The sequence below is a fragment of the Castor canadensis genome, chromosome 7 (assembly GCF_047511655.1).
Source record: "Castor canadensis chromosome 7, mCasCan1.hap1v2, whole genome shotgun sequence".
NCBI classification, from domain to species: Eukaryota; Metazoa; Chordata; class Mammalia; order Rodentia; family Castoridae; genus Castor; species Castor canadensis.
Window position 1 is genome coordinate 78927334 of NC_133392.1, and position 26352 is coordinate 78953685.

General features: G+C 49.2%; 2 protein-coding genes across 4 annotated transcripts in view; one reads left to right on the forward strand and one right to left on the reverse strand.

Annotated features, from left to right (window-relative positions):
* Positions 1-262: 262 nt before the first annotated feature.
* Rassf4 (Ras association domain family member 4) overlaps positions 263-26352 on the reverse strand; it is a 30091-nt gene continuing 4001 nt past the window's right edge. The window contains exons 2-11 of one of the 2 annotated variants that reach the window (XM_020181539.2): positions 21334-21427; positions 19401-19476; positions 10254-10396; positions 9189-9274; positions 8388-8545; positions 5350-5451; positions 5089-5140; positions 3865-3986; positions 2953-3050; positions 263-1693 (exon numbers count right to left, since the gene is read on the reverse strand). In XM_020181539.2, the coding sequence (XP_020037128.1) occupies positions 1633-1693; positions 2953-3050; positions 3865-3986; positions 5089-5140; positions 5350-5451; positions 8388-8545; positions 9189-9274; positions 10254-10396; positions 19401-19476; positions 21334-21395 (960 nt within the window). In that variant the 5' untranslated portion in view covers positions 21396-21427 and the 3' untranslated portion in view covers positions 263-1632. The remainder of the gene's footprint in view (positions 1694-2952; positions 3051-3864; positions 3987-5088; positions 5141-5349; positions 5452-8387; positions 8546-9188; positions 9275-10253; positions 10397-19400; positions 19477-21333; positions 21428-26352) is intronic. The other variant, XM_020181540.2, reaches the window with a different exon arrangement.
* Depp1 (DEPP autophagy regulator 1) lies at positions 13635-15129 on the forward strand. Of its 2 annotated transcripts, none has more exons than XM_020181541.2 (2): positions 13635-13872; positions 14459-15129. In XM_020181541.2, the coding sequence occupies exon 2, from the start codon at positions 14461-14463 to the stop codon at positions 15097-15099; it is 639 nt and encodes a 212-aa protein (XP_020037130.2). In that variant the 5' UTR covers positions 13635-13872; positions 14459-14460; the 3' UTR covers positions 15100-15129. The 2 variants fall into 2 exon arrangements, with proteins under 2 accessions (XP_020037130.2, XP_073935556.1); XM_074079455.1 differs by having other exon boundaries at positions 13639-13872; positions 14427-15129.

The window sequence follows — 26352 nt, forward strand, 5'->3', positions numbered from 1 at the left end:
AGGCCCATCTGATGCTAACATTCTGAAATTCAGGGTAACTACTGCTCAGGTCACTAGTAGGCCTCAGTGCTCTACAGCAGTCTTGCCTCAGGTCCTGCACTAATCCCCAGGCTCTGTATAGAAGTGAAGGGCAGTGGGCCATGGTTCTTCTGCTAACCACGGCCCCATATACTGTTTAGTACAAGTTTCTGAGATTAGAGTAGGGGTATGGCTGGGGGATCAGGGTGGACATGCAGAAGGAAAAAGAAAAGGAAAGCTTGGCTCTCATTTCTTCAGTTTAATACAATCCGCCTTTATTGAGCACCCAAGAAATTATACTGCCAAAGGGGAGAAGTGTCAAGAGAACTACAGCCAGGCCTCCCCTGACATCCATGTGTCTCAGTCTGCCCTGATGGGTGGCTGCATACTGCATGGCTGTTCCATGAGAAGCTTGTATGTGCACTGCAGATGGAATCTCCCCAACCTTTGCAAGCCTTTATGGCTCTTTCTTTTAAATCTTCTGTCCACAGACCCTAGCAGGAAAAGAATTTGGTCTACAGAGCAAACGGCTCTGTTTTAGACAAACATCCACATGACTGATGTAAACTGTTGCATAGTTTTGCACAGTCTTTCTCATTCCAGAAATTCTCCATCAGTCAACAAACAAAATTGGTCATTATCTGGCCCCAGGGAATTCAAAGCCCTTTGTCCCCAAACAGCCTTTCTCCTCATTGCCCCACTTTGATGGGGAGAATTGAGAATCACTCCGGCCCACTGAAGGAGAGGCGCTCAAGCCCAAAGAAGGCAAGAGGCACCAGGTGTCCACAGGACAGTGGTGACGAGGCCTAAGCACTATCTTCCTGAGGCAGGCAGTGTCCCTTATTAGCATGTGGACCACCTCCCCAACTGGTTAAGCTGAAGTGGTTCTTGCAGTCAGCTCCTTTATGATTTTCTTTGGGGTTTGCTTAGAAGTTAAGATTGACTTCTGCAGAGAGCAGGTGAGGTGGTGGTCTTAATCCTGATCTAACCTCTACACAGGTGTGCTAGGCTATGAAAGGAGATTTGGAGGTCAGGGATGCCATGGTGAAGTTAATGATGGCTGGGAACAGGGCACGTCACACCACTGCTGGCAGCCTCTGCTCTCTCCAGCAGAGTTCCTGAGTGGCAGCATAACAGATGGGTGGACAGGGATCATGTGGTTCACATGGATGATGAAGACATGGGCTTGTGGCTGTGCAGGGGCTCTGGGCCAGGCACAGGGTGAGCAGATGAAGCCTACACCCCAGGGGATAGGTCAAATACTGCTCTCTGAGAAGCAGAGGTGTGTGAACAGGACTGGTCATGTTATCCAGCCATATAATGTGTCTGGTGCCACAGTTTCAGGGCCACTCAATGCCCAGGCCAGCCTCACACACAGATCCCAGCCAACAACTTCCTGGCTCCTTAGGCCTGGCTCTGCTTCCTATGTGTGCTCACCATGGATCCAAGGATGGGGATGTGGGTGGTACTTAGGCTTCAGACAATTTAGAAGCACAGGTGTAGGATTCTTGCATCAATGAGAGTGGCCATTGATCACTGAGCAGTCTGTGCTGGGTTACTGGGACTCCATGTGCAGTTGCTGGTGGGGACATTGAGGAGGCAAGTGCTGGCTGTCTACTTGGCATCTATTAGCTGCTCCAGGCGCTGTAGCATCGTCAGACGCAGGGCTTGGAACCTGGAGGGAGACACAGACAAGGGGACTAACTAAGTCTGCAGTGACATGGGCACGGGAGCCAGGGTTGAGGGGAAGTACATGGATGCCTGGTCTGGTAGACCACTGCTCCCAAATGATTGGCAGCCGCCACCCAGCTAAGAAGGGGGAAGAGCCTGGCCTGCTGACCCCTAGTCAGCAGGGCTACAGACTGTGTAGAACTTCAAAGCAGAATGTGTTGATTCTACTGCAAACTCTCCAGGACACACAGGAGTGTGCTGGAGTAGACAGGACGGCAGAGAAGGGATCAGGAAACCAGTATTCTGGCCCAGGCTCTATAAATAACCTGTGCTTCCCCCTTCCTCATCTTGGGTCTCAGTTTTCTCTCTGCACACCAAATAAACTGACCAGGTGATCCTTGGGTCTTTTCCAGCTCTAAAACCCTACAATGACATGACCAATGGCACAGTGGATGGTTCCCTCTGGTTGAATCACTGAATGGGGACTGTCTGCAGAGGTGGAAGCTCCTGTGTGTGGTGTGGTTTGTGTGTGTATGTGTGTGTGTGTGTGTGTGTGTGTGTGTGTGTGTGTGTAGAATGTGGCTTTCCAAGGGTTATTTAGTCAGAAGCCAGAATCTAAGCCAGTCCCCACCCTCAGGCTCTTGCAGTGAGAAGCCTGTCCTTTGCATCCCTGGGCTCTGGCGAATGCCCTTCACACGTCCTGCTCCATGCTTCACCTTACTGAGATACAGAAGATCTTTGGGACCTATAGCCTGTCTATTCTCACACAGTCAGAGCCTAACACAGCTCCCCTTTCCCATGAACTGGTCTTTTGAAAATAGCAGCTGAATCTGGGAGTTCCCATCAGCACAGCTTTCTGGTGGGCTCAGAATTCCTGCTAGAATGAAAGGCCTTGGACCATACTGAGGCTGCCTTTATCAAGCTTTCTCTATGGTTTCTTTTCCAGAGTTGGATCACTAACTAACAGAACTGCAGAATGTGACCCACTGGCTGCTGCACTTCTGTCTTTGCCTGTGCATCCCCAGTGAGGATGCTGACACTGACTGGCATTCCCTCCATTTTGGCAGGCTGTCACCCCAGCTTGCTGTCAGTACTAAAGCAGGGACCAGAGGGCAATGCTGGGAGCCAGGCTTAGCAGGCTTCCCAAACTGCAAGGACACCTGAAACCTACAGAGGAAGACACCTGCCCTCCCAGCACAGGTGTCCCCTAAAGATGTGTCCTGGGGGTCAGGACTCATGACTGGCTGATTAAGTGTTGCTTACTTCATAGTCAGTTTGATTATTTCTCTTTCCTCCTCTTCTTTTAATTTTTCAACAAAACTGTCCAGCACCGGCATTTCAAACTTAATGTACTGGGCGACCTAGAAAATCCAAGAACATTTTAGTGTGCTTTAAATGAGAAGCCCACAATGTGTTTTGCTTTCCTTATGGCTTCCATAGTGGTCAAGCCAGTCAACGTCCTGTATTCTCAGAAACTGTTCCTCTTCCCACCCTACCCCCAGCACTGCTGTGTGCCATGGGAGAATGGGAGCCTTTTTGTGTGTGTGTCTCAAAGGCAACTGTTATCCCTGGAGGAAATACTGAGCTGAATATTAGGAAAAGCATTCAATACTGTTTCATTGTCACACTCGGTGTTCTCAGAGGTGGGGTTGGAGTGGTGGGAACGCCATTGTTTGACCATGGGACGAAGCCATGCCAGCTTTGTGAAGAGGCTGAGGGGGGTGGGGGCCACCAGGTCTTCTACTTTGGGTCCAATTCCTAAGGTCTCTTCTGCGCAGTTTGGAAACAATGTACTCATTTTCTCACCAAGATTTAGGCTGTCAGTGAGATTCAGAAACCTCTCTGCTTTGCCAAGACCCTAGTTAAGTAGCCCTTGTGTGGTCTTTAATGTAATGACAACGAATGATGCTCCAATGGAGAAAAGGTTTTTCTTGCTTGAGAGGAAAAGAACAGGGCCATGGTTTTCTCAGCTCCAGTTCTTCTTTCCCCTAAGCCAGCTATGGAGCTGGTAGACACAGGAGGACAGAGGGCTGGAGTCCTTCAGGATGGTATGGTGCCCCAGGAGACATCACCCAAGATGGCTCTGGCCAAGGTCACCTTCAGAGCCCTCTGGAGATCCCATGTGGCCTCCAGCCTTTCCCTAAGGAGCAGGCCCCCAGCCTCAGCCCAACTCACGTCATGAGGGACTTCCTCGCCCAGGTCAGCTTCCATCAAGAAGATCTTGACGATTTTCTCACAGGGCCCATGCAGGATTCTGGAAATCAGTGGGTACTCACAATCCTTTAGTTTGGTCCGCTCTGAAATAGAAGGCAATTTTTAAAAAGTCATGGGACATTAGGATCACCTCCCTTCATACCAGGATGGGTACAAAATGGATGTTCCAGGGGTTCAGGGAACCTTTTTAGATCTCACTGGATATGCTGCCCACCCCAAGTCTGCCACCTTAGTAGAGTTATGTCAAGCTGAAGGCAACTGAGAAGAAGCAGAAAAAGGAAAGCTCTCTGTCCTCTCCTTACTTGTCTAAAAATAGGACAAAAATTTGTCAAGGTGACCCCTCCCCTCTCTATCAGGAGGGATAGAAGTTAATCACCAGAGACAACTATAGATCTTTGTCAGCCTGGAGAGAAGAATCTACATAGTGAATGTTGCTAAAACCAACTCTTCTCTTCCACGGATTCCCAGATTCATGGACATTCCACTATCTACCACCCTGGATGCTTAAAGCCCTTCTTCTTTGTCTTCTTTGAAAGCTAGTGGTTCTTTCACTATGATACTGCGTAAACCCAAGTTCTGGAGCACCCTTGCCTAAATGAGATGCACCTGTTAACAAACCTGTTTGTTTCTCTCTAGTGAGTCTGTCTTTTGTTAACCTAATTTCCAACACAACCAATGAAGCTAAGATGGGTAGGGGAAAGCTTTTTCCTCCCTTACAGTGTCACTAAACAAAGCCCCAGCTCAAAAGGATAGGAGCAGAGTGGGCAGAGGAGATGTGGAAGTTGGGAGGCCAGCCCTTTTTAGCTGCTTTGCTGCAGGAGGGCTGCAGAGGGACCTGTAGATTTTGTGGTAGCAGATCCAGGTCACATCTCCTGACATGCACTCGCCACTCTCCTAACTGAGCCCACCAAGTGAGAGAATAGTTCTTTTTGGGAAAAGGATGGTTAGGGCAGCTTCACACAGTTTTTCTGGGATTCTTAGAGTGATGGCAAGTGTGCCTGGGTTTGGACTAGGAAGGAAGATGCATGGAGGAGGATTGGAAGTGTGGGATTTTCTAAGGAGAGGACTGCAGGCTGTCATCAGGCAGGCCAGCCCAGGGCCCTCAGGGAGGAAGCACAGATGGCAAGCTTGTTGTGTGGACACAGACTTGCTGCTTTTGTGATCTGGAAGCTGGTTGGCACTTACCCCCAGACTCATGGACAATGTAGAGTGCAAACTCACTGGGGCCATCTTCCACCTGTCACAGGAAGTCAGACTACAGTCACAAGTCATATACAAAAGTTCTCTTGGCCTAAAGTCCAGGGATGCCCACTCAGCAGATGAAACATATCTGGACTTCTACCCAGGAATCACCAGCAGCTGCCCTGGACTTTCCAGCCCTCCTCCCACAAAATAGCAAAGCACTAGCATCCCAGGTCAAGGCTGCTCCATTATGGCTAGACTTACCCGGAACTTGTTCAGCAGCAGGGTGAGCACCTGCAGGGTGGTCATGGTGCTGTTGACCCTCACATTGGTGACGGACCCATAAGCAGGAGTGAACACAGAGGTCTGTGCAGGGCAGAAGAGCAGCTCAGGGCAGGCCCAGAGGGTACACAGGTGAATGTTATAGTGCTGAGCGTACCCAAGCACCTTAGTCAGACCACATGCAAGCAGCTTGTTCTAAACTTTGTGATGGTCAGAAATCAATATACGTTCAGTAGAAACCTTGGATTTGGATTTTCCCCCAGGGTTCCAATATGCAGTATGACCCTCTCCCTCAATGCTGGGCAGAATCAGTGAGCCACAGACCCCAGTAAGTACACAATCATGAGGGAAGACAACCGACACTCTGCAGTGAGCTGTGATGTTCTGTGGATTAGGTGTGTTAGATACAGTTTTGTCTTATGTTTTCAACTTATGATGGATTTATTGGGATGTAACCTCATCCTAAGTGGTGAGCATCTTTATATGAAATTAACTAGGGCACTGCATGATAAACACTGGCCATCCATTGAACCTGTTAGATATTTGACACACAATAGATGATTTAATCCTCACAACAAATCTTTGAAGTACTGTAATTAGTCCCCTTTTCTTAGAAAGCTAATGTAGGATTGAGGAGGTAAAATAGCTGGTCAGATTTAAAGAATACTCCATCTAGAAAGGACAGCTCCAGGACTAAGCATTCTGAGAGGACTGTAGCCCCACATTCTCACTCTTAGATACTGGTGCCTGCCATGAAACTGGGTGGTGGGAGGCACCATTTCTGTGAGTTGCCCTTTTCCTTGCTCTCTAAACCAAGTTCAAGTTTACATATTCCTCCCCTAGCATCTGCTTTCCTGAGGAGGTAGCTGAGGCTCAGGGTGTTTAAGAGACTTTCTAAGTATCCCCAGCTGGTCTCCAGTCTGTTGAGATCCACAGTGAGCCTCAAACTGGACCCTTCCAACTCCATATCTGGGACCCAAAGCCTCGGGGTTGTGCATTACACAGAAAGCAGGCTTAGGCTTTCTGTTTCCAAGAAACAGGGAACAGAGGAATCAGGATTCGTCAAAGAGAACGGACAGTCTGTCAACAAGACTCTGTTAGTGTTTCTTCTACATGAAGCCTTTCCTGGAGATGAAACCAACTAACTCCAAGTAGTAACAAAGGTCTTCACGCTGCTTTCTCATTGCTAATAGGCTACATTCAAGCCTAACTAGCCGGGGCAAAGCAGTGGGAACCGCTAGAAAGTTTTACTGGGCCTGGGAATAAAATCAGCACTAAATTAGAAAAGTCTGGGAAAATGACTGCTTGAATACTAGTACACAGTTCTTAGAAGTAAAACCTGGAAAAACCTACCCTAGGAAGTTGATTCTGGGAATGCTCTGTCTCTTTTTTTTAATTGTTGCTTGTGACTCAATCTGTACCCTAATTTCTAAGAGTGCTAACTGTGTATGGATGTCAAGGAAGGCAAGAAAGAGGGCTTACATATAAGGTTTCTCTTTGAGAACCCCTTTCTTACTCAGATGTGAATGAACTGTCTGAAATGCCTAAGATACTAGTTCATGTCCTGGAAGGTAGGACATCTGCCTAGAAAGACATATCCACATTGCCTATCTAGATAAATCTGTTCCTAGGGACATAGGCTGAGGTCCAAGTGTGTGGATGGCTGAGGAGCTCCTTTCTAGAATGCTGTGGTGAGAGCCACATTCATTTCTGTTAAGGTCTTCTGTTAAGACTGTTAGAGACATTGTACGCCTGTGGAATGACTAAAATAGGTTCCATGTGCCAGACATACCTCTTAGGATTGAACTAGATGTTAGAAGTCAGTGTCTCAGAGCTGAAGCCTACCTTGAGTCATGGGGCAAAGACTCCCCACACCCTTTTTTTTTTAAGAACTGGAAAGAGCCTAAACTCACCCACATGTACTTTGACAACTTTTGAATAATTCCTTAAAATAGCATAGCAATATTTATTCAACTACTAACACTTTATAGAGGAAATCCCTTTTGGAGCAAGACTTAAAGAATATGTAAGTCATATTATGGGGGTCCTATGTCTATTCTGTACTATTACACTCTATTTAACTTCAAACCTGGTTCCCCCATTGCTTTATCAAGAAGACTTGATTTTCAAATAGGTATGAAGTTTTCCAGACTTAGCCAAGGAACCCCTGCTATCATTCACTGACACTTACTGCAAACCTAGTGGGGAGTGGAAGTCTGAGATTAAAATCAGGTCCCTTCAGCTTGCAGAAATGAATTTTTATCCCAAAGTCGGAGTGTCCCGATAGCAGATTTGACGGTCCCAGAAAGCCTGACCTGGGCTATTTGCTCCTTCAGCTCTGACCCTAAATACTTCCCCTCTTCTATCAAGTAAGGCAGCTACTCAAATTGGAAGCCTCCACTTTCATTCCTCAGGGTGGCAAGGAATACATCCTGTCACAGGATACTCCACACAGAGCCTCTCCCAGACTGCTGCTCTTTCCATTTATAGTAACAATCACCTCCTCCTCTTACAGTTCTGTTTGCTTATGATGAAATGGGGGGGAGGTGATCTTTCCTTAAGGTCAGTACAATGCACACTTGCACAAAAGGCTGGGTGCTGGGAATCAGGAGCTGCCCGGGTTCCCTGGGAACAGACACACGTGCCCCCAGGCATACCTCGACTATCAGGCACAACTGACCCAGTGAGGACAACTAGATACACAGTGTTCCCATGGAATACAGCTCGGGTGGAAACCTCATAGAAATGGCCTCATTAAACATATATTTGCTGTTACTGTCTACCTTGAGCTTACTTGCCAAACATCCACACAAGTGAAGAACGGATGGGCAGTGAGTGTGGGTAGAAAAAGCATGGGTCAGGAGTGGGAGTGGTGTGGTGATGTGGTTGTGGCAGGGTATTTCTTCTCCGCCAGAGCCTTTAGAGGAGATGACAACAGTTTTCTCAAAGGGTCACAGTGGGGATTGACGGTGAGTGTTCTCCACTTCAGAATTCAGGGACAGGCCAGGCAGGGATGTCACCTTGTGATTGTAGAAGTGTCCATTGATGGAAAAGCGGTGTCGCCGGATTCGCTGAGCCTCGCCAGGGGTGCGGGACTTGGGTCTCCTCTGTATCATACAGCTGGCATCACTCTTGGTCCGCATCAGCTGTGGGATCTCCTCGTCCTCCTCCAAGGGCCCTGCAGAGAAAAATGGATGAGAGAATGGTGGGTTGGAGAGTGGTAACAGAAAATGCTCTGTCTCCACCCTAGCAGCCATTGGTCTGTGAGGCTTCCTGGAGTCCTGTATAACACTGCACACCATAGCAGCAATGCTGTTCTTATGTTGGAGGCTGGGGTACAGCTTGGATGGCAAAACTTGTGTCACACTACAGTGTGTCCCATGGCATCCAGTGAGGTCTTTGGGACGCCAGCCCTGTCCTCAAAGCACCCTGGTGCAGGTCCTTCACTGAATGCTGAGGGATGGGGACGAAAGAGAACAGGTGCGTGGTCATAGATCTTGGACATGAGGAGGAGGTTCTGGAAGCTGAGGGACAGAAGGGTACTGTGACCTCTGCTGAGGCTCCTCCTTTATATAGCATGCCACTGACACACTGAGACATTTCTGTAAGCCTCTACTTCCTTTTCCACAAAGGGAATAAATGAGAACATATATAAAGTGCCTCCATGGAATGGACATTTAGCATGAGTGGCTCCTAAGTTAAATGCAGTCACTCTTGGCTGTTCTACAAAACTGCTCCTTGGATGCTAGGGTTGGGAGCCACCCCACTCCCTTTCTTCTTGGGGTGAGACAGGGTCTGGGCAGTTCCTGAGCTCTGTTTACCTGAGCTGTCTCTGGAACTCTCAGTCTTGTGCATAGGCTGAGCACTTGTCTCCTTGGCAGTGCCATCCTGGGGAGTGGCGTCCTTTCTGAAAACAGACAACGGCAGTGCTCAGGTGACTGCTGGCAGAGGAAGGTAACTCAAGTTAAAGAGAAGAGGCCAGCTATCTTTTAGAGCAGGACACAGGCAAGAAGCAGGACAAGCTGAGTTGACTGTATTTTAAACAACTAAAGAAAAGCGAAAGCTTCTCACAGCAACTGCTGGAAGGAGCAGGAGTTCGGCCCTGTAGCTGTAGGTGGCCATGCTGTGTTGTATCACACAGACCCTGCATGCAGCCCATGCAGCCCTGGGCACCAGGCTTAGCCAGGCTGGTCTGTGTAGCTGTCTGCTTGCTGGGCTTCCTGAGGGAGGGCCTGGTGGGAAGCTGGGCACAGACTACCTTGAGGGTCCAACCTCCAGGCCTCTTGGCAGGACTGACCCTAGGCCAGGTTAGCCGGTGTCTGGCTGGAGAAGGAATGAGCATAATGGGACATAGCCTGTAGCACTGGGGAGGAGCAGGGAGGAGGGTGCTGGGGAACACATGGACCACTGTCTGTGACTGCCGATGGTGCCTGGCACTGTGTTTACCTTGGGGAGGGAACATGAGTCACATTTGCTGTATTTCCAAGAAGTCTTTCTGTATGTTCTGAATTTGCTCAAAATTTGCTGAGTGACCCTGGACACTGAAAATGTGCTGGTGAGTCAATGTGCTAAATCCTTCCACAGCATCATTTTTGCCTGCATCTTTCAAGGGGGCAAAGTTCCGAATGTTTGCATCTGAGAAGGAGCTACTATGTCAGAAGCAAGCAAAACTCAGACTAACTGCCCTTTTCGGGTAGGCAGTGGGTCATGTAAGACAGTTAGGAAACCAAGTCCTTCTGATCAAAACATTTTCTCAGTAGTAAAGTACATCTGATCTTATGTTCTAATACATTTATAAAAACAAATAAAACCTACATTAAAATAAAAGCAATAGAAAGGTGTCATGGAAGCCCACCATGGCCCCATCCCCCTCTTTGGACACTCACAGGGGGCAGCTGGGCTGTAGGGGTGTCCATGAAGTGGAGGGCAGGTGCACTCGCTCCTGGTCATCCTGCATCTGGAGTCGAATGGGTCGTCTGAGTCCCCAGGCAATGTTCAGGAGCCCTTCGATGATCAGAACCCCTTCTTCCTGGGGGACCCACACACATTAGCCTCCTTTCCCAGAACAGCAGGAATCCTGCCTACTCCTCCTGTGCCCCTTCAGGGAGGGACAGGACACAGACACACACCTCGTCCACCAGGGAAGAGCCACCAGCCTCTACGTGCTCTGTACCATGAGGTCAGGGCCTGGTGGGAGGAAACCTGAGGCATGCCTTCCAGCACTCAGTCCAGGCCTAGCCAGAGGCATGGCCAGGGCCAAGCTGGAGCTGCTGAGTCTGGTGTCACACCCTGAGGCTGTCTGGCAGGCACGTCCACACTGTCGTGAGGAAGTGCATCTTAGGGAAGCATAACCTGGCTTCCTGTGCCATGCAGGGCACCTTCCTGCCCATATTGCACCTGAGCAAGAGGTGCCACGGTCACCAGCAACTTCTGGATCCATGCCCACCAGGGCAGAGGACGCTGCTCCAGTTGGGTCTTAGGCCTGCCCTTCTCCCTGTACCTCCAGACAGCATCAGTCCCCACTTTCCTAGGCTCAGACACCCCAGAATTACAACTGGCCTTTTTGCTCACACTATTGGAACATTGTCTCATGTCCCCCACCAATATTTGTACAATAGCTCTCATTCTGTGACCCTGACATACTTTGGTTTCCTGAGGCGTATGGATAAAATAACCTGCCATCCAACTTGAGAACCGTGGGGTCCTGCACTCTACAGGCACCTCACTGGCTCTGGCTTGCATCACTCATGTCCTTGATTCTGTGTTTCTGACCTATTTCAGGCCTGTCTCCAAATGGCCACCCCAGGCTCTCTGTATCAGCCAATCACCTCATGAGTAGGCTTGGCTGGGTGTCATCATTTGAACACTCAAAACACCTGTCAGAACCTGACTGTGCCCTCTCCCCACAGACAGTAACGTTGACCATCAGTCTCTTTATTGTCTCATCCAATATTTTATTGATGTACTGTTTTTTTTTTTGCAGTGCTGGAGTTTGAATTCAGGACCTACACCTTGAGCCACTCCACCAGCCCTTTTTTGTGAAGGGTTTTTTCAAGATAGGATCTCGCAAACTATTTGCTGGCTTTCAATTGCAATCCTCCTGATCTCTGCCTCCCGAGTTGCTAGGATTACAGGCATTAAGCCACTGGCACCCAGCTACTTGTCTATTTTTGTGGTAAGAACATTTAACGTGAGACCTACTCACTTAAAGGATGTTTAGGTGCACAGTGCAGGATTAATTGTTCACTCTGTTGTCCAGCAGACCTCTGGGATTTGTTCATCTTGCATAACCTGCAACTTTATACCATTGAACATCAACCCCCATATCCTGACCCTCCCCACTGCCCCTGGCAACCATCATTCGTCCCTCTAGGAGTCTGAGGCAGCACTTATAGTGTGGATCTCATGGTCAGTAATCCTTTCAAGTTTCAAACACCCTGTCATCAGAGAAAATCTACTCTAAGGTTACCAAAAATATGCACAGATTTCTGATATGACTATTTGCTAAAAATAAAGCAAACTAGAAGGTACCAGAGCTACACTGCTCCTCAGGGATGTTACTCAGGCTCAGATGGAAAACTAAACTCCCATACAGGAAAGACTGGCATTGATGATGGTATTAAAGGTCCCTGGGAAGGATAAGAAACCAAGGTGAGGCTCAGTTCCTCCATGGTGGTCTCAGGCATCTCTGTTTCTAGCTCTTGCCCACCTGAAACATCTCAGCATACAGATGTTTCCTTCACTGAGACCCACTTCCCTTTCAGCCCCACCTAGGCTCTAAAAAGAGGCACATGAAGAAGACACAACTCAGCCATAAGGGGCTCACACCTGGACACAGAAGGAGCTGGGAGTGAGAAGATGCTTATGTAGTGGGTCCTGGAATGTGGATAAAAGTGTGGATGGAGAGGACAGGTGAGCAGGTGTTCCTGACAGCAGAACCTGTCTGAGCAAAGGCAGGGGCATGAAGGCAGTAGGGTTGTGGCCTGAAGACAGCCCAGGAGAGCTGAAAAGGACAGGTGGCTGGTCACACCTGGGCAAGTGTTCCCTGCTTCCCAAGACCAGAAGAGACCCAGGAGGCTCCTGGAGGCGTGGTGAGTGAGGTTAATCAACACCTGTGTGAGGAACAGCTCAGAGAAGGATGCAGGGTAAGGAACAAGGGGTGGAGCTGCAGGTTGGACATGTCAAATTAGGCCTTCAGAGATCCCATAGGAGGGAGATTTGAGAACTTTGCAATGAAGTGGGGACGAGGAGGAACTCTTTGGGACTGGGAGAATGGAGGGAGGTGCTGTGGATGGACCAGGGGCTGAGGCACAGGTGCTGCCTTTGAGGCTGGAGGGTCAACTGTGTGGGTATAGGCTGGACAGAGAGGATTTAGGCTGGATGTCCCTATACGTGAATGTCCTATGCCCCCACAGTGGTTCCATCCTCCCTTAGTCTGGTCCCATCTGAATGGAGGGGACGCCCTGTTAGCTTGCAGTGGTCTCAGATCAAATCAAAGGACAGTTGAGGTCAGTGGGGTCTGACAGACTACTGGACACAGGTGGGGAAGTGTGCACAGGCAGAGGTGGGACCAGAACCTGGGTCTCTTACCTGGTAGTACTGCTAACCCCAGAGAGGCATGCGAAGTGTAAGATTCTGTAGCTATCATCATTACATGAAGCCACAGCACCTGTCCACTGATAACTTGACTGTCTCTCTTTCTGGGAAACGGGCTTCAGAGGGCCATGACTTTATGTTTGCTATGCACTGAGTAGTCATTGGCACAGAGTAGCACTACATATCTGGTGAATAAGTAAAGAAACAAATTCTCCCTGAAAAGTCCCCCAACTGGGAAGCTGCAAGACCAGGACCACACCCCAGCAGGTTACCTTTAATCCTAGTCCAAGGTGAGGTGTGCCTCATCCTGGGTGGCTGATGTCTTGTTAAGGCCACTTGAGGACCCAGCCTAGCCTCACAGGTGCAGGCCCAGGACTCAGCAAAAACTAGTTCCTGGAGTCATGAGGCACTGATGTAATACACAGTAAGGAACACTTCCAGGCCAGTGGTAGACCCTGGGCTGCCTGTGGTGCCCCTGACTCCAGGAGCACCTCTCCTGGTAACCAGGAGAGGTGACCATTGCAACTCCGCCCTGCAGTGTAAACATTCCCCAGCCTCCCACAGGCACAAACACATGCTCCAGGCTGGCAGCCAGGCCAGGCCCCGCCTACCAAGCTGTTTTCCTCTGACAGCCTTCCTGAGCACGGCTATTTTTAGCCTTTGTGACAATAATTGATGGCTAGAGGAAAGGTATAAAAGCAGCTAACAGTGCTGAAGGTTTGCAGATCACAGGGAAAAGCCTTCTGCTGTGGACACCAGCACAGAACATTGTCCTCAAGGTCCCTCCTCCCAGTGAGCCAACAGCAGACACATCTCTACCTCTCCAGGGAGCTTCCTGGGGGCTTCCTTCCGACTAGACTGTCCTTGCTTGTCCAGCCTTCCTGCTGCCCCCACGCTCCTCAGCTACAGGTAAGACAACAGAGGCCCTCTGCATTGAGACAAAACCCAGGGCTGTGTTTATTCTGGAGGGGGATTCTGAGCCTGTATGGTACACCTCATTGTAGGGTAGAGACCAGGGCAGTGCCACTAACAGCAATTATAATAGTGACGACAGCCATGTCTACAAAGGCTTTGAATTGACAAAGAACTTTTTAGAGGTCCTATTGCATGTGTTTCCTACAACATCCCTCCAGGCTTGGAGAGGTGACTCTGCCAAAGGTCTGAAGGTGATGAAGTGGCAGATTCTTCTTCTAAACCTGGTTTTCCTCTGAACTCCACATTCATGCAGTTGGGGGGGTCTCTCATCTGTCACATTCTTAAACCACAGTAATGATAAAGTCTTAAGCATGTGGGTTTTTAATGTAAGAAGGAGGGAAGAGCTTCGGAGTCCCAACCCTGGACTCAGGTCTGTGGATTTCACATTATTTTGGGGCAGTGAATCCCATGCAGCCTGAAATGAAGAAGGGGACACAGGAGGGGTGTCAGGATGGCACAGCAAGCCCTCACCACCTGTTCTCTATTAGTCAACAGGTTGCTGCCTTTGTTTCATCACTAGCAATGAGGTCCCAGCTTCTGCTATCTGTAGACCACCTGCCCACGATTCGGGAGACCTCAGAGGAGATGCTGCCCGCGAGACCTGGGCAGGAGCCGCCAGCCTCCCCCAGCCTGGATGACTATGTGAGGTCTATCTGTCAGCTGGCACAGCCCACTTCTGTGCTGGACAAGGTTACAGCCAGGGGCCAACCCAACAGATCCCCCTGGATAGCCCGTGCCAGTGGGAAGAGCCATCAGGCTTCGACCCTACTGGACAGCAGCCCCTGCTTCAGTGACCAGCAGCCCACACTGCCCTCTGCTGGCATTGCTGACCCTCTGGACTGGCTCTTTGGGGAATCCCAGGAAAAACAGCCAAACAGGAGAGATCTGCCCAGGGGAACATGCACCTCTCCTGGCCACCAGAATGCATACAGACAAATCAACAGCAGCAAGGCCAGAGGGGCCCCCAGAGAGAGGCTCTGTGAAGCCAGGGTGCCTGGGCGCTCTCTGGCAAGACCATCACAGGATGGGCACCAGAGCTCCAGTGTGCAAAGCTGGACTTCTGGGCAGCCCAGCCGGGCCACAATTGTGCCCTGCCACTCCCGCCCCAGCAGCATCCTCAGAAGTCTCTACCTGCACCTCCCTGTGATCCATGAATTCTGACCCCTCCCCAATAAAGGTTTCTGTAAAGAGCATGCTGGCTCCATGTTGTCTCCCCAGCCTCCCTGCCTTGTGGTGGGCACTGTCTTTGCATGCTTCTGAGAGGGTAATGCTTTTCTGAGTGGTTTCCTGCTGTCACAGTTCATAGTGAGCCCCCTCTTCTGAGTCCAAATGACAGCCTGGCTCACACAATGAGACACAGCATACACTATTTGCTCTGCTTCTTCTGACTTGATAACCTTGAGTTGGTGACTTAGTTTCTTTATTCTATGGTTTTCTCATGGGCAAAATAGGGAGAATGAATAATGTCCCCAGGCTGTTCTGATGAGTGAATCCTCAGAAACCACACTGCGGATGGGGGCGGCGAAGACAGGTGAGGGAACCCCTGGGCTCTCGGTTCTTCTGCAGATATCCCCTGATATGAAGGAGGCTAATAGATCCTTGAGAAGGTGCCCCCTCCCACCAACTGAATAAAGAGTTGGGGAAGGGACTTCTGGCAGTGTTCCTAGCTGCTGAAGACAGAATTGCCTAGCAGAATTCCTTTCCCTTCACGCTAAGTTCGTCTACTCCTGTGAGTAGTCACACTCTTTGCCACTTGCTGCTGGAGCAAGGAGGAGGAGGGACCTAGGTGGCACCAGGGCAGGAGAAGCATTTTGTAGCTCCCAGGGATGGAGATGGCCCTGGGGCCAACTACTCACTCCAGGGTCCAGTGGTCTTCCAGGCCTTTGGAGAGGGGACAAGTCAGCCCTCCTAGGGAAATACACTGGCTTCCCACACCCTCTGGAGGACAGAGAGACACTGGAGGAGAGGAAGCACCTTCATTTCTCACATTGCTCAGGATGTGTGGTGGCTCTTAGCCACCAGGGGGAGCCCGTGAGCCCACTGAGAGCTGAAAGCCGGTACATGGGGGTGAGGTGCAGACACCCAGGGTCAACCTGCCTCTTGCTCAAACTGTTAGCCTAGACTGATGGGCTTACACACTGTGTAGTCTGTTTTTCTCCTGAGACACCAATTAGCGTGATAAAAACTCTTTGTCATTTTCAAAAGGTACAGATTACTTTTAGAAAGGAAGACTACTCTTTCACACTTTTCATTGTAACACGAGCAAATTATCCCAAAGGTAAGGTTTACAGTAAAGGAAGTTGGTCCACCAGCCTCCAGAGAGGAGAATATCTCTTGCTAGCCCTTAGAAATTGAAGAAAAGGGTCACAGGGAAGGAAACACGAGTCTCAGGGCACAGCCCTGCCAAACATGCACCACCTCACTTTTCTAAGTTCTGCAGACACTGATGGGGCAGCAAAGGAGAAGGACTCCCTTCTCAACTGTAGCCCAGGCTGCAGTTGCTACTAGGGAAGCCAACGACAAAAGAGGGGGTCTCTTTTAGGGCACTGCCGAGTCTGGGAGGGCACATTTAGGTACTGAGCCCTTGGTCAGCCTGAAGACACCTTAGCTGGGAGATGAAGGATGGCAAACAGCCCTGTGTTCCTGGGACCTGTCAAGTGACATTCAATAGAGACCTCCAAACTGTAGTGGTCAAAATGGTATTTCTATATTATAAGCAACTGTGCTCTAACTTCAAAGCCATGCTGGCATCTTTCACTTAGTCCAGTCTGACTTTGGGTTAGATACCTAACCTCTGAGATCCTGAAGGTCTTCACCTGGAAAATGGTCCTTCCTACATCACAAAACTCTTGTGTTACAATAATTAGAGGAGTGGCAGCAAAATGCTCAGTGTTTTGGAGGTTTCCTGGGGAATTGTTACTTCCTCCTGTCTGCCCAATCCTTGTGGTGCCCAAGGAGAGGTCACCTGAGATGGCCCTGTAGCAAGTACTAGGGGATCCCCAATGGCCAAAAATTGCAGATCCAAGATCTTTGAGATGGGTATGTCATGCAGCCTCAGTGAGACCCCAAGGGTGTGGCATGCCAGGGGAAAACCTGCCTACAAGTGTCAGAGCTCTGAGTTTCTAGATCTGTAACCTTGCCTTTATGGCTGTTGCCACCCTGAAAAGATCCACACTTCTTCCTTAGACTCTCCCCTCCTCCCATACATGCTGGGGCTGCAGAAGATTCCTGAAAATTACTTTTTGTCTCCATAGGGGATCAGGAAAAATCTTCACATCCTCTTTAGAGTTGAGAACATGAAATCCCTGCTGGGGTTTTACTCCCCACCATTGGAGGCTGTCAGGAATGCCTCTTGCTGGTTGTAGTATCCCCTGCTTCTCCAAATGGACTGTCCCACACACAAACCCAGGGTGTGGCTCGGGGCTTCCCAGCCCAGCTCCCTATACAGTCATTCCTACAGAGGGGATTATCTTGGGGAATCCCAAACTCCAAGACTATGCTATGACTAATGACTCTCAAACTTGACCTTACATCTGAATACCCTGAAAGGTTTGTTAGACTCAGATGGAAGGATGGTGAGTTCAGATTCAGCAGGCCTGGGGGAGGGATGATAAGGTTTGCATTTCTAACCAGTTCCTAGACTGTGCTGAAGCTGCTGGTTCAGGACCATGTAGAGAACCACTGGGGTCTTAGGTCAGTGTCTGAAAGGCCCAGAGTTTAGGCCCTCTGACCATACCTCATGGCTCTACCATGGCTCTCACCTCTGTCTGAGGTGGGAGCCAACCCCTTGCTTAGTGCAGATCAAAGGTCAAAACTCTCTGGCCCCATTTGCCCCTTTCTTCCTCAGCATACTAAAGATCAGGATTCAGGACTTATTCCTCATCCCAGCTGGCCCTAAGCCTGTACCTGCTGGGGTCATTCAGCAGCTATGCACAAGGATCACATTGGGCCTAGCCTGAGGTATGCAGAATCAAGAAACCAAGTGGAGCTTGACTCCACTCCAAGGGGCTCACTGCTCAGGTGAGAAAAGATCCAGTAGAACCTAGAACCAAGTCAGAGCCAGGCCAGGGACAGTAAGGAACCATGTGGGGATGGGGAGGACTGGGGCCAGACAGGGTAAGACAGGTATCTGAGAGGCACCTCTTGGCAAAGCCCAAGAAGGAGGCATGAAGCAGTGAGACAGCAGACGGGGAGGGAACAGGTGGTCAGGACTTGTTCCAAGCCCCCCCTCCCCCGCCCCAATTTGAGTTCACAAATCAAAGAAGACAGAGCCTGAGGCTCCTGCCATTCCAGGTAGTCACAGGCAGCCTAAAGTTCAGGAGTCTGAAGTTTCCTTTGCACCCAGCCTACATAACCAGAGGTCCTCACAGGCTGACCTCTGTCTGGCCCATGGGGTGACTTAGGTGTCCAGCTAGGCTGTCTGCTGACTCTCTGCTCAGTACCTAGAAAATTGTGGGCTGATGAGTAACTAACAAGAGGGAGGCTCACAGAGCCCTGGCAAAGTCTCTGTGGGTTTCGCTTTTTCTGTTTGACAGCAGAAGGGCATTTGGAATTTGCTGGCCCTTGTCAGACACTGACGGATGATGAACAGTCTAGTACTAACCCCATTTCAGCTATGAAAGCCCCCCAAAATAAAATCCTACCATGATGAAACTCACTATTAGGCTATAAAATATACTGAATTAGACTTAGATGAGGGCACAAAGCCATTACCAAGGTCCTGTTGTGAAGATGGTGGAAGACCAGGGCTCTGCTAGATCTGCCCCAGAGTGGTCCCAGCCTGGGCCCTGCTAGACATACCCTGGGATGCAGCTGGAGTGCTCAAGGCTATATTTGGCCTTGATCATATTTTGTTATCCTACATGGTGTTTTGAGATTTGAGAATTTCCTCATGAAATTACAGATATCTATCTTCTTTTGAAAAGTTAGGAGGGATCTGCCTGTGCCAGGCCCGATTCCTGTGTTAGCAGCCTGGGTTGGATCTGATGGGTGACTGCCACTCTTAATGGCAACCCACTCCTACACGCACCTTGCAGGTCCTGTGAATGCCTGAGTTTGTAACCCCCAGAGTAGCCCAACACCTCACTTTATAAACGGGGAGACGCAGGTGAGAAGGTCCAGGAAAACTGGCTGGCTTGGCAGGGAGCAGAGGGGACTTGTCCATGGTGTGATGGGCAGAAGGAGGAAGGAGCTATGCCGTCACAGCAATTCTTCTGGACAAAGGTCCTGGGTGGCAGGAGAAGGCTTGCAAGGAGATTTCTATTGGCTCTGAGTCCTCACAGGGATGCTCTAACCCCACCCTGCCTGCTTTTAAACTGGTCCCCAACCCAGAAATGACAAGGGTGACTATATTACTTATTATCCAAACTGGGACCCTTTGAAATAACAAGTGTAATTTATGGCTGCCTCAGCAACCCAGGATAAACAGTGATAGTACAAACAAGGAGAGCTTCTGGCCTTACTTCTCTGTGTCTCAGCTGGAAGCTTCTGCCCTCATGGTAGCAGTTGTAGGTTTTCAGCAGGCTTAAGAGCTCCGACCTAAAAAGGTAAAGTCACACATGTACATTTTGGGTGTGGAGGGCCTAGACAAGTCATTTGGCTTCATTGTTCTTAGTTTCTTCATTTGTAAAATGGACATAAGAGTACACATTTTGCCAGACACAGGGAATCAGTTAGGAGCTCTGATTGTGCTATCATGGCTCATGTTCTTTTGTCTTCCAGGTTTTCTCCAAGGCCTTTGTGGGAAGTGAGAGTGGGCAGGGAAGACTGAGGTAAGGGGTGTGAGAAGAAAGTAAAACTCCCAGGCAGGCCCCCTCCCACTGGGGACACTAGGGCGTGTTCCCACTTTCACTATTGCAGGTGCGAGTCCCTGACAGTCCTGAGTCACTTCCTCTGGGGAGTCCTCTGGGATTGGATTACAGGCATTTCAAAGACTCTTGCCTTTTCCTGGTATTAATTCCTACAAGAGCCCACTAGGGGCTGAAGGGAGTTATCAGGAGTGGTGCCTGCTGTCCATATCTTGACTTTCCCTAGCTACAACTATGGAATGAAGGTGACAGGCTGACAGTTAAGACTTTGATGACCCCAGGGAGGCCATTCTGCCCAAACACTTTCTCCCAGCACAGCAGGAAAGCCCCAGTGCCCTGGCTGGTGTGCATGAGAGAGAGGACAAGGATGGTTCCCACATCCAAGCTGGCTCCACAAGGCAGCACAGGCCATCTAGGATATAAGATGCACTACAGCAGTAAACAAAACTTATGAGTGTTCATAACGCATTTACTGAGCCCTGCATACCTAAATTATCCTATCAACATGGAATATGAAGCTTAAGGAGATCTTGCTCATTCTTTTATTTTGCATGAAGTGCTTGCCATCTGGAGTGTTTTGTAGAAAACACGCCTCCTGGGTCTTGGGCCCTGATGGACCCTGAGACTCTAGCACCTTCTCAGGCAGTGCCTCCACTCACATGCAAGTCACACAAAGTGACCACGGCAAAACCTACTTTGGACCTGGGTGCATGGGACTGTGTGTGGCGTGAGGATGACAAGAACCAACAGAGGAACTGATGTGTGACTTCATGACATTAACAAGGCAGGGTTCGATATCACACTTCCAATTATGCCTGTGAAGGTGTAAATGCTGAATACAAAATACCTGAGGAAACATGTACTTATGTGGAATCAATCTTGTTATCGCTATCGTGACTTTTCAAAACCATACTTAATATCGTCTCATCGCTCTTATTACAAACCTCAAACAACAAAAACGATGCTAAAGGTGGTGTGGTGAAATGACATGATGATGTCATGGCCACTCCTAGGAGGCCCCCAGGGGCAGATCCTCAGCAAAAGCTAGCATTTCAAGGATGCTGGCTCTTCTTGGGTTGGCAGAGAGGAGTTCCCCAAATTTAGAAAATATTTTGACTCAGGACTCAAAAATCAAGATAATTAAAAATAAAAAGATACTTTTATTTAGTTCACAAATGGATTTGAGAAAATATCCCCATTTTTTTATAGTGAGAGTAAATAAAAATAAGTTAAAAATATATCAATCAAGTACACTTTTTTCATTAAAGACTTATAGCTGGTTTGAGAGTTCTTCTGAGCTGTTTAATACACTGAGAGTATTGATATCATTCTAGTCTTTAAATAATGAAATTAAATTCCATCACTGCAGTGCCACTGAGCGTTTTTCAAGGAGGGAGGTTCAAATCCACAGCCTGAAAACAACTTGATCTCCAAAGAGGCAGGTCCAAAAAAGAAGCACCTACCACTGTCCCCAGGACACACTATTACACGTGTGAAAAAGAGCTCCAACCCCTCCACCTATGGCACTATGCTGGGGAGAAGCCACACGGAGGTTTCAGAGCCCTGCTGCCCGCACACAAAGGCTTACTTGAGAATGGACTTGCTGTCACTGATGGGCACATGAGAGCTGGGTGGACAATCTTCCTTCATCTTCAGCTCTTGTCTGCAGACCTGGAAGTTACCTGTCAAGTAAATGAGGAATGGTGGCAGTCAGGTGAGCCAGGAGGAGCTCTGGTTAGTGCTGTGCCCAGAGCCCTGGCATGGAGGCCATCCACCTTGGTCTGATACCCGTCCAAGTGGAAGAGTCAGTCCCAGAGGGCAGGCCCCCACCCTGGAAAACTCTACACAATCTCCAGGAATCTAGATTGATTTCTGAAACATTTCAGGACTTGGCAGGGTCACCCCTTGAAGGATGGCTTCTGCCCCAGTGGCTCCTGAGTCCTCCAAAGGCCCAGTCCTCTCTCCTCCCTTCCTACTGAGACAGGGTAGCAGCCCATTACTGCCTCTGGGGTCAGGTCTCCTGGGCCAGTTCTCCCACTGGAGTGTTAATTGGTACTGTCCTCGCTATGTGCTGGGGACTGTAGCGCATTCTCTGTGAATTATCTTATCTAGTCCTCACAATAGCATTGTTACCAGGTAACAACCATAAATTCCCATTTTATGGATTAGAAGACAGGGACCGAAGTGAGGCATGGTTCCCAAGAGCAAGCAGAGAGCAAGTAGCAAAGCCACTCTTGCAGCACAAGCATTTGGACCAAATTCTGGCCTCTTAACCTCTCCTCTACTTGCTCTTGGGCAATGGTTTAACCCTCAAGCCTTCCTTCTTCCTCCACTCAGTGGGGCGATGTCCAGCCTCCAGGTTCAGTGGTGGACTCCACTCATGAAACTGCCTCTCCTACCATCCACAATCGTGAAAGGTGCGGGGCCTCCAAGTCCTCCCAGGCTGCTTGCATGGGGGGCAACTCCTGAGCTTTCTTTATCCTGTTGACATTACAGTGGTCCTCCTTATATGCACGGGACATGTTCCAAGACCCTAGAAGGTGCCAAACCTCAGCTAGTACTGAACCTGTAAGTTAAATGCGCTTTCCATCTCAACCAAGCACTCGTCATGGACCGTGGTCATAACTTAAGCAGTTTTAAGTGCAACAAAAAACTCATGGAATTCTTTTTCCTTTTTCACAATTTATGGATGGGAGACTCATTCTTACTTTAGACCTTGGCAACACAGCATCTTGATTTTTTTCATTCCATGTTAAGTCAAGAACTTTCACCTTTTCATTTAATGGAAGTACTGTGAGGCTTTACTTTGGCATATCTGAATTATCAACATCACTACTCTTGTGCTTTGGGGCTGTTATTAAGCAAATTAAGGGTTGCTGAAACACAAGCATTGTGATACAACGATAGTTCATCTAATGACTGAGACTTCTGAGTGACTAATGGGTGGGTAATACATGAAGTGTGGATACACTGGACACAGAGATGACTCACACCCGAGCACAGGTGGGATGATGAGATTATAGTATGCTACTCAAAACAAACAATTATGAATTGTTTATTTCTAGAGTCCTCCATTTATTTCAGACCAAGGTTAACCTAAGGTAACAAGAACCACAGAAAATAAAACCATAAATAAGAGGGGATTGCCATTTTCTGGCCAAGAACACTGTCTTACCAAGGCTTCCTCCTTACCGGCAGTGAGATAAAGCCTCTCTCTGTCTCTCTCTTGCCCTCTCTAATGCTGACCCTATGCCTGCTTCTTACTTCCCACGTTGGAGTTACATAGGGAGGTGACACAGCTGGGGGTGGTGGGCACACTGTGTCCTTCCCCCTACAGAGGTCCATTCATGAGCAAACTCAAATACTCCTTTACACAAATCCAGCTCAACACATTGTCCTGACCTATGTGTGTGCAAATGTTTCTGGGCTCAAGGTCAGGCCTCCTACCGTCTAATTTATGATTGTCCTCAGGCCATCATGGCAGAGCTCTATCCCCTTGGGCACTGACCCTGACCTGTCCTATACTCTCTCTCATCTTCCTCCCCCACACCGGCCTGATACCCACAGACTCCTTATTGAGTCACCCTCTGTGTTGGCTTCAGCTCTGAGTGAGGGTTTGATTACAGAAGCAGGGGGTTATGACTGGCATGGAGAAGGAAGGACTGGGGACAGCTGGGCTTCCTAGTGACTTCAGGACTATCTCTCTTCCTTGCTTTGGGGTGAGGTAGACCATGGCCTACATGGAGGCCAGGACTCCTGTATGACAGACCCAGCCTCCACAAGGACACAGAGTGCTGGCACCACTGGCACCACTGGGACCCAGCCTTGGAGGCGGGTGCTGTGTTCTCCTCAACTAGGCAACAGTGATTTCAAAACAGGTTTCGGTTCCTCCCTTCAGCTGGCCTGTGGAATGAGGGACCTGTGGCTCCCTGTCTGGGAGGTGCTTCAGACCTGTGTGTGCAGAAGCTGCCTTCAACCCAAGGGCAAGACCCTGTGGTGGGGTTTCTGGGTTGACACTGGTTCTGTTGGGCCATGCTTTGTCTTGCTTTATGCAAGCTCATGGTAGGAAGGGCTCTATTTGCCCAGAAATAATAGGTTGTGGTGTTTTCTTTTCCCTTCTCTATGTCCACCTCCTACCCACTTCCTGCTCTGAGCCTCAGTTTTGCTGACTGCTCACAGCCCCTGGGGGCTCCATGCTTTTTCCTCCCTTAGGACTTCCTCAGTGCTGGTCTGTTCACAACTCCTCTCCCTCCCTCTCTTTCTTCACCATCTTCTTTGCTCTTATGTCAGTTCCTCTCCCATGCCAGAGCCCCTCACTCCCTGGAACCTCCTCCAGACCTCCAAATCCACCTCTCCTATTGACATCCCAGGGGTACAGACATGCTGGGGTGGTGACCTTTCTGCTTCACTGTCTTTTCTTAGCACCAAGCACAGCCGGGCATGTGGAAAGGAAGCCTGTAAATGGTTGCTGAATGACTGAATTACTACAAGAAGATTCTCAGACTTCTCTAAAAGTTAGTTCTTCCAGAGTTGTACACCTACAGCAGGAATGCAAGATGTAAAAAGTGTCCAGGGGCTAAGCAGGTGGCTCATTTGAGTGACGCTGGTCATGGAATCCATGGGGAAATGGAGGCACAGATCCTCTGGTGTTTCATGGGAAGGCAGAAATCTGGATATTTGTGAGTGTATACATTCCACTGCTTAAAGTTGGGAGGCTCTGGCGGAGATAAGACTGCCCTGGAATGACTATGTGACTGTTAGCCTTCCCCTGAGGCTACAAAAGGCCATGTGACCAATCCTCCTTTGTGGGCTGCAAACAGAAGTGTGTGGGTCACTCTCAGGTCAGCATATTTAAGAATCAATGCCAGTCTCCTGCCATAGTGACCCAGAAAGCCACATGTTCTAACTGATGTCTAACATCAGCCTGGGACCCTGAGTGACTCTGTGGATCAGAGTCTCCTGCCAACCCACAGTGGATCTGCAGTGGGAAAGAGAAATAAACCACAGGGATTTGTCATTGCAGTATAACCCAGCTCAGCCTGACTAATACAGCAAATTAACTCAATCACTACAACAAATACCCTTAATATTTATATTTAAATATATTTAGAAATAGGATATAGGCAGACCAAACACACTTTCAAGACAGAGACACTTATGGGGCTCTAGTTTGTGACCTTTGACTTGCGCCCTGACTCAGTTTACAATACTTTCGTTCTCCCACAGCACAATGGGAATATGACCATTCTGCTCTATGTAGTTGGAACATCTACAAGTGGAATTTCCTGTAAATCAGGCGGTGGTTACTTATTAACAGAGACACTTTCTAAGGAGCTCTGGGCTGGTTGCTGCTAAGACTTGGGTGGCTTCAGTTGTGTGTCTTTTCTTCTGAGCCTCAATTTTCCCATCTGTATAATAAGGATATTGACTTCCAATGGGTTTGACATTTTCTCAGCTGTGTAATTTTTATGCAAATCAGATTAAAGGGGCTGCTTTGGTTGAGAGTACAGGAGCCCCATCACCTGGGGCTGATACTTTTTTTGCAAAGCACTGTCTCTTGCTGACCTTCAGCATGGGTTTACCCCTGAGGACCTGCTTATGCAAAGGACATGGCCAGTGGGGGTAGTGTCTGCTGCTCAGAGGAGTCAGGAAGAAACTAAGACCCTGTATTGCAGATGGCATAGTCAAGGAAGAAAGGGGAAGGTGGGCATGCAGGGAAAACAGCTAAGTTGGCAGCAACAGAGACTGTGACATGCCATACCAGAAGAGAGCAGGAATCCCAGTGAGCAAGGCTGGGGGAGGTGATGAAGGCTCACTTCAGCAAAGCTGGGCTCTTCACACTTGCTGGGCTGGGCCTGAGCCTCACGGGGTGGGAAATTGGCCCCACAGAAAAACAGTCTCTCCTTTCATTTCTGTGTCCTCCGATGAGCACCAGCAGCATGGCCCTAAGCGAGTCACTTGGACTCTCCGGCTCTTACAGGTCTCCACCCCAAGCAGGCAGCAACTGTGGAATCACCCATAGATTCCTTAACAATGTGAACCCTTTGTCTTCGTGCCTTTCCCAATCTGAGGGTTGAGCTGGTTTTCACTCATTCTGATGCTCAGCCTCTTGGTGAGTTGCAGAGTACCTAAGGGGCATTTTAGAGATGACTGCTGAATGGGAGAGAACATCCTCACCCTGCACAAAAGCAGAGTGGGCTGTCAGGACTATGCCCTGAAGCTGGCCCCCAAGCACAGAGTCTGCTTGTGCATCAGGCAGGGCCCGGGAAATCTCCAGCAGCCTGTTTTCAATCTCTTATAATAAAGCAGCACGGTCTTATCTTGAAATGAATCCTAGGCAGAGGCCCAATGCACAAATGCAGCTTGGGTGGAAGCAGGAGCCTGGGAGAGGATGGGGCTGGGCTGGCCTGCCACCCAGGTACAGTCTGACAACTAGAGTGACAGATGCAGCCAGAGAGGCCAGTTGGCCTAGACTGCTCCCCTCCCACCAGCAACCTTCTTTGTCCTGGCTTGTTCCAGGCCCTTGGACCCTACAGCACACAGCTCAGGCCTCCAAGCTTGCCCTGGAGGCCTCAGGCGTTAGCCATGGCTACCTGTCCCTAGTGAA

What these genes read in the sequence shown, in the direction of transcription:
- Depp1 (XM_020181541.2), top strand. Translation starts at nt 14,461, where the DNA reads ATGAGGTCCCAGCTTCTGCTATCTGTAGACCACCTGCCCACGATTCGG.